Source organism: Colobus angolensis, unplaced genomic scaffold (genome assembly GCF_000951035.1).
Source record: "Colobus angolensis palliatus isolate OR3802 unplaced genomic scaffold, Cang.pa_1.0 Scaffold11, whole genome shotgun sequence".
NCBI lineage: Eukaryota > Metazoa > Chordata > Mammalia > Primates > Cercopithecidae > Colobus > Colobus angolensis.
Window position 1 is genome coordinate 3,621,980 of NW_012112030.1, and position 7,794 is coordinate 3,629,773.

General features: G+C 40.3%; 1 protein-coding gene across 4 annotated transcripts; it reads left to right on the plus strand.

The window, feature by feature from the left end:
- Positions 1 to 3,376: 3,376 nt before the first annotated feature.
- PRR4 (proline rich 4 (lacrimal)) lies at positions 3,377 to 6,971 on the plus strand. 4 transcript variants are annotated; one of them, XM_011952927.1, is made up of 4 exons: positions 3,377 to 3,473; positions 4,440 to 4,475; positions 5,459 to 5,784; positions 6,874 to 6,971. In XM_011952927.1, exons 1-3 carry the CDS (start codon positions 3,410 to 3,412, stop codon positions 5,764 to 5,766), a joined length of 408 nt encoding a protein of 135 aa, XP_011808317.1. In that variant the 5' UTR covers positions 3,377 to 3,409; the 3' UTR covers positions 5,767 to 5,784; positions 6,874 to 6,971. The 4 variants fall into 4 exon arrangements, 3 of the variants coding, with proteins under 3 accessions (XP_011808317.1, XP_011808328.1, XP_011808319.1); XM_011952938.1 differs by having other exon boundaries at positions 5,691 to 5,784; XR_001002989.1 differs by having other exon boundaries at positions 3,382 to 3,473; positions 5,529 to 5,784; positions 6,874 to 6,965.
- Positions 6,972 to 7,794: the final 823 nt, after the last annotated feature.

Sequence of the window (7,794 nt, forward strand, 5' to 3'; positions counted from 1 at the left end):
GTTTTCTTATTGTCATGTTGTAGTCTTGTCAATGCACCAAGATCTAACAGTCTCTCATTGTTTGAGACAGTGTCTGGAGTTCTTTGTCCTATGTCCAAGATGATTGAGAAGTGCAGACACAAGTGTGAGGTTAAAGCATAAGTTTAATAAGCAAAAGAAGGAAGCTCTCTGTCAGCAGAGAGGGGAGCCCAAATGGGTTGCCCTATATGAGGCTGGGGTCCAGGGTATTTATGGACTAGGAAGGGGAAGGAATGTGCTTAGCCCATGGTCTGTCTTGGAGAACTTGGAGAACTTGTGACTAAGCTTGGCTCAGGGCCTTGGCCTGGGACCAATCAGAGGCTGAAGTGATGATTCATAGAGGCTGTGATGATTCAGCTTGCTCTGGGACCTATCAGGAGATGAAGTGAAAGCTTGGCCCAGGACTTTGGCCCAGGACCAAACAGGAGCTGACGCGATGACTCATAGAGGCCAGGCTCACGGTCCAAAAATGTCTGTCTCTATGCCAGTGTTTTTTTTTTTTTTTTTTTGATGTAGGCACATATAGCAATAATCTTCTTTCTTAGTACTGCTTTTGGGTTTACGGATAGGCTTATGTGCTTCTCTTCATAGCAGCAAGATCCCCTAGCCCCGGGCAGGTCCAAAGATGCTGTTCAGGAGTCAGGGACCAGAGTCCAAAACTTTGGAAATTTACCTTGCATTCTATTATACTGCTGCTAAGCTAGCAGACCAGGAGATGCTGTTCTTCCCATTCTAATCTTCCCTTTTCATATGCAGAGGCACCTTACCCCATGGCCACCATCACCACAGGCCTTTGGGAATACTCTCAGGCTACCACTGATGTTCACTTAAGGACCAAGGGCTCTTCATTCAGCCTGTGGTGAATAATGCTGCCTGATCTAGGACTCACCTTTCCTAGTGGTGGGCTCCCCCTCTGGCCCAGAGCAGGTCCAGAAATGCTGTCCAAGAGCCAGGGCCTGGAATTGGGGACCCCAATAGCCCACTTGCTGTTATACCCCTCTGCGGCTGACCTGGTACCTAAGGTTCAAGACAAAGTCCCCTTTACTTTTTCTCTCTGCTTTTCTCAGGCTGGAGAGTCTCTGACCATACCCACCACAGCTAGGAATGTGTTGGGTCTCACTTGAAACCAGCACATCTCGGAGTCTCACTCAAGGCCCACACCATACTACCTGGATATCACTGCAGGTTATTCAAGGCCGAAGTGCTCTTTAGTCAGCAGGTGATTGGTTCTTCCACGACTTGGCTCTTCCCTTCAATGCAGTAGGTTTCGTTCCAGATCAGTGTGTGTCTAGAAATGTCATCTGGGAGCTAGAGTCTGGAATCAGGGCTTCATGACTCTGACCAGTGCCCTATCCTACTGAGACACAGCCACCCACACGGTGAATCATGTCCGCCTGGCACTCCCCTCTGCTCCTTCTACCTGACCTTCCTTTCCTAGCTGATGGCCTACTGTGAGCCACCTAGGCAGGACTGCTTATCTCCAGTTCCCACGTTAAACGGTGTCTGGTGAAATCAGAAACAGCAATCCCAGTAACACAGCTGGATCTGTAGACCCAAACAACTACTCTCTCTAACCCATAAAACCCATAAAGCACAGCTAGAACTCTTCTGCTTCCCACACAGAGAAGAACTGCTAACTCATAATATATTTCACCTTCAAAACATATCCATAATTATGACAGGGGAAATATTTATTTTTTGGTCACCTTGCCAAAGTATAGTTATCCATAACAAACACCATTGATTAGAAAATCTTCCTGTAATATTACCTCCAACACTTCAGAAGAACCAGACCAGACTTTCACCTGCATAGCACATGATCCACTCATCCACAATGGTCAAGAGGCCTGTCTTTAAGATTTCCAGTCACATTCCCCCGATCATGTCATACTTACAACCAAGCTATCCTCAAATTATCACTAGCCCTGTACAAAAATGTAACAAAAATACAAGACCTACACAAGGCCTGTAATGAAAAGTGGCAGCTGGTGATACTGATTGATCTAGCTGTTCCACAAAAATATAAGCAGAAAATCACTAGATAGAACAGAAAAATCAGCAGATGAAGATTGAGCTATCAACACAGGACCCTACAAAACTTTTTGGAAACACAATATCTTAGTGCCAAATTTTAAAAACAAAAATGAAGAAAGCAAGTGAAGAAAAGTATAGAACCTTGTTTAGAAAATTAAATAAAGATTTCTACCAGAACGCATGAAGAAAGCAGCCAGATATAAAACATAGACATAGGGAGGATTGATTCACAATATAACATATCAACAAGTAAGGTTCAGCACAAGAGTGAAGAAGAATGAGTATAATAATATTACAGAGAAAATAATCCTTGGTGAAGGCAATCTAAGAAGCAAATAGCATGGAAACTAATTTAAAAATAGAAAATCAATGTAATACTTGAGGCTTTCAACAGACTATGCTACTATCTAATTATATTGTATTATTGTGTCCACTCAGTAATCAGTCAGCGTGATTAAAATATTTGGTACAAGAAGTAAGACCTAAACTGAATCTTACAGAACATTCTAGAAAAGAGAAAGACCATGGAAGAAGTCTTAGGGACATAAAATACACAGTTCCTTGAACAAGGAACTGTGTATTCACACTGTTCTGCACAGAAATCTAAATGGTGCTTTCTGTGGCCAGTTTTGCTTTACTAACCCCCAGGATATTAATAAAGATAGAATGTTTTAATATCTGTGTTCTACAACAATAAAGTATCTCTGGTTAGTACTAGATTAGGAGAATCTTAATCTCTTTGGGCCAGAGTAGCCTGAGGGTAAATCATCTGTCATCCACATGTGCCCAAGTGTGTATTGTCCTCACACAACTCAACATTAAACAGAAATGATCTCTATATTATTATGAAATTAAGCTACATATCATCCATATAGGTATATATGCCATAAAAATGGAATTTATGCTATACAAATAGCTAGAGATATTAATCATTTTCACTTCTGATTATAGGATCACTGCTGACACACATATACAAATGTGAGCTCATGTGCACACAGACAACCAATGCAGGTGAAGGACCAAATAACTGTCTAACCCAATTGAAAATAAAATGATGACCAAACTTCAGTTGTAGTATTTATGCTGATTGCTTGGATACTGTTCCTTCAGAAACTATGCTGAAGTCACAGGTTGTCCCTAACCACATCCTACCACCACATCCTGCTGGGCTAAAGTCCCAAAAAGTAATGAGAGATGCATTCAACTTTATGAGAGGAAAGCAACACCTAATCTTTCAAGTGGTGAGGTCCACCCAGTATGGAGCTCAAAGGTGCCATTGTTCTGCTCATGTTTATAAAGGGAGCTGCCATGTTTCTCTCAGCACAGAGTTGGGAGCAACTCCAGAGCCTCCTTCAAGATGCTGCTGGTCCTGCTGTCAGTGGTCCTGCTGGCTCTGAGCTCAGCTCAGAGCACAGATAATGGTAAAAAAAAATTTTTTTAAAGGGAAATGGGGAGTGGAATGAGGGGCTGTGACTCTTCTTGGGCCTCAGGGGTTCACCCCACACCACTGCAGAGGAAGAGCAGGATGGAAGGAAGGAGGTTGAGAAGAAGGGTAAGGCTTCAGAGCCCTCATTCCAAGGATGACATCTGTTGTGCCCTCATTCCATCCCAAGGCCTGATACTTTATTTAATATACACTTGGAACCAAATAGAGAATTTCAATTAGAGGAATGACAAAGTAAGATTTGTATTTTTAGAAAGACCTGGCTGTGCTGTGAAGGATGCAATGGAGAATGCAAGACTGATCCAGGGAAGTCCAGCTGTGAAGATCCTACAGTAATCTCAGTGGACAGTGATGATAGTGTCCTTGCTGTACAGGGGATGCAACATCAATGAAAGAGATAAACAAACATCAGAGTACTTTCAGACATAGAGGACTGGAAAATAAATTTGTGTCTTTCTACATAGTGGTATAGAAATATCAGGTCCCAAAATTCCCATTTTTCTTCCAATCACATTTAAAATTTCAATATGTTGCTGGCAGTACATGTACACGATTGTGTCCAAATATTTACTCCTGGTTGCTCCTCTTGGGGAAGCTTGTGAATATGATCAAAATATTTAGAGAAGGAAGAAGGTAGAAGAACTAAAATATGACTTGAAAATACCCAGAGCAGTTTGCTTAAATTAGCATTAGGGTTTGAGGGATCCTAAGGATGACAAAAAGGGACTCTTCTATGTTGAATTCATGGTTCATGCTCAGTGGTAGTAACAATCCTGCCTCCCCTAACATCTTCCTCCCCTTCCAGCAGCTTCACAGAAGATGGTTGACAAGGTAACTTAGGATGCACAGGGTGTGGCCAGAAGGCCCCTTTCCCTATAGACCACTGTGAGCCCTGAAAGATTTATGAGGTAATGTTTATTTCATCCTGTACTTCTTTTCCTAGATGTGATCTCTGAAGACTTTACTCCCACCACACCAGGTAAATCCCAGTGATCCTCAATCCATTTCTTTTCTTTTTCCACTAGAATTTTTTAAAGTTTTTTCAGTGTCTCCTCATCTTTTTTTTTTTTTTTTTTTTTTTGTGAGGAGGTGGTAAGAGGGGTCAGGTATTGATTAATACTAGTGCCCCTAAATATATAGACAATTCTTACCCATCTTTGATTCTGGGGACCATGAGCCAGGCCACCAACTTGAATACAGAGATGCCTGGCTTTGAGGACATTAGGAGTGGGCAGGCTTTTTTCCCAGGCTAGAATGACTGCTGAGAGATGATGAACAAATGAGAAGTATTCTCATTCTGACTCCTCCATCCTTAACTGCTTCTTTCTTCCCCAGTGTTCCCCTGCACAGTTATGTGGCTTCAGGGAGTAAGGCAAAACAAAACAAAAAAAAACAGTGCATGAATGTCTTTTCTCTGTGTTGACCCACTCAGCTGTGTCACTACAGATGATAAATACTTGCCACAGCTGTTTAGTGACCCTGTGCAGGCTTTCACATTGTCTTTCTCTTCTGTCTCTTAGTATCTCTACTTGGTTCCAGGAGCCTGGGAAATCAGCTCTAGTTTCTGCATAGGGCTTAGGTGCCCAGAGATGGAGTCACAGTTTGTAAGTTATTACAGTAACCAAAATAAATAACCGGTAACATAAAGCTATAATATTTTTGCTTTTGTTTTCTGTCCTTGGAGATACCCTCTGGCAACTATGCAAGAACCCCTCTTTTCAAATTTATGGAAACATACTTGTCACAGAAGCAAATAAATGAGACTTTCCATATCACTCTGACATGGATTAAGCAGACAGCTGCATAAAAAGAAAAAAAAAAAAAGTGGGCACAAAGGAGGATGACAGTCAAGCGGCAGGTTTGGGGAGAACAGGGCTGTGTGATAAGGTGAGAGAAGTATAAAGAGAGGAGAGTTTTTCTTCACTGAGCTCATGCATTCTTGTCCATTAATTACTCACACAGATGTAGAGGACTCAAGTCAGAGCCCAGATCAGGGACCCCAGAGACCTCCTCCTGAAGGACTGCCACCCAGACTCCCTGGTGATAGCTGTAACCAAGACGATGGTCCTCAGCAGAGACCACCACAACCAGGAGGGCATCACCACTATCCTCTCCCACTTCCTTTTCAAAATCAACGACGACGACCCCAACGAGCAGACCTTCACCGCCCTCTACCCCGACTTCCTCCTGTAAGGCTGGAGGAAGTACCAGCATTCTTCCAGGGGGACAGACCGCCAAGACATCTCCAGGACCAGCCACCCTGGTGGTAATCTAGAATTCAATGACAGGTATGATTCCAGTTCATTCTCCATTAAATGCCCAAACTGTTACTGTTCTCAAACTTCATTGTGTTCACAAATCAATTGGAAATATGTTGAAATTACATAATCCTGAACCCCATTTCTAAAGATTTATGTTCAGGTATTCTTGGATAAGGTTGCAAGTCCTTGTATTTTTAACACACAGTTCAAAGAATTCTTATCTGAAATACTGACCTCTCCAACTTTTTTCTTAAGATGACTTGTCTCCTTAAAATGAGTTGGTAATGAGGAAGTGGGGTGTGTTCTCCCTTTGGTGCTCTGCCTCCCATCTTTGAGTCTGCTCTCTCAGGCCCAAGGACTCTCCATCTCAGGTTTCTCTCTGGTTTCCACCACAGCACTCTTTGCTCAGTTCTGCCTCACACCAGCCTCTCAGGTCCAGTGTCCCTGCCAAATGATACTTGAACTTGATGCTCCTATATCTTATTTAATTTTTAAAATACTTATTTTGAAATTAGTACATCCTCAAGGAAAAAAATCTAACTGAACAGAATGGTATGAAGCTAAATCTTAAAGTGATGCCTTATCCTACTTACTCACACCCCTCACCAAATGTCACCACCATTAATTCTTTGAACATCCTCCTGGAAATATGTATATGTATATAAGCGTATGTCGTTATTTTTCCCACAAATGATATATTATTTTAAATGCAGATCTGTATTTGCTTATTTCAAATAATACATGTCTTAGATAACTTTGTCATTTCACAGAGACATATAGATCTTCTTGGTGATTTATTTGTACATTTTTATTTTGTTGTTACAATTGTATACTACTCTTTTGTGTGACTGTACCATGATTTCTTCAATCAACTACTATTAATTGAGATGTAGTTCTGTATTAGTTTTTCACTACTGTAGGTTCAAGTTGCAGTCATTTTCATAAATATAACCTTGAATGTTTTGAACAGTAGCCAAAACATAAACACCATAAAAATGATCTGTTTTCTTAATCTTGAAAGCAATAATTTACTTTACTAATATCATCAAGGAATTAGATACATTTTGCTATGTTGTATCTTGTGTATAAATTTCCTTATTTGTTTGTTTGTTTCAGAAAATAAATAAGAAGATAACTTCCTTCAGAAAGCCATTACAATGAAAAAATGTGGTCATAACTCTTCAGTATACCAATAAAATATTAATAGCATGCAATTTCTGATTGTTGCTTCTCTTTGTGGGTGTTTCTGAGTCTGGAATTTGAGGGCCATTAATACAATCTAAGAATATCTGGGACTCCTGCTCACTGATGCTTCCATCAGGCTTCCCTCCTCCTTTATCTTAATAAAGCTAGCTGCCAAAGGGAAAGAGTTCCATTGCTCCTCTTCTGTCCTAGATTGCATAGCACAAATGCAAATTCTTGAAATTATTTTCACATCTTTCATTGATATTCTTGTAACTTTAGGAAAACAAAGAATATATAACAAATGAGAGGGAGTTGCAGGTGCTGGGGAATTCTTAAAATTTCCACAACTATTAATCCTGGATTCTAGGGGCATAAATGTGGTTCTAGATCTCTTCTCCATAAAACTCACTATTCTCTTTTCTCCTCCTTTTTCATTGCTCATTTCTCTTCCTCCCTAAGTCCTTCACCATTCTTTATAAAAACTTAAGTAGATTTCGTAAAGGGTGCAGCATAATGTGTTTTAAAGGGCAAGAAATTTGAGTAAAACTCTGTTCTTGTTGTGAAAATTCCAGCAATATCAGTATTATTGTCAGATAACACAGACTGCCAAATTTAACTCAAGATGCTGAGGGAAAGTTGTATAGAAAATAACCCTAAGAAGCAAAAGAATTTGATAGGTAACTATCTCCAAACACCTCTCATTATCACCTCCAATGTCATTGAATACAGGAAATTTTAATATCTAAATTTTATCATTAAAAGCACATAATTCTTATTTAAATTTTTTAAGTACAGGAAACAAGTTTCTGAATTTATTGTGAGTTTCATTAAACAGCATATATAGGACAACAA

Coding starts and splice junctions, on each gene's coding strand:
- PRR4 (XM_011952927.1), top strand. CDS start 3,410: ATGCTGCTGGTCCTGCTGTCAGTGGTCCTGCTGGCTCTGAGCTCAGCT. Junction 3,474..4,439: donor AGCTCAGAGCACAGATAATG/GTAAAAAAAAAT, acceptor TTCTTTTCCTAG/ATGTGATCTCTGAAGACTTT. Junction 4,476..5,458: donor CTTTACTCCCACCACACCAG/GTAAATCCCAGT, acceptor TTACTCACACAG/ATGTAGAGGACTCAAGTCAG.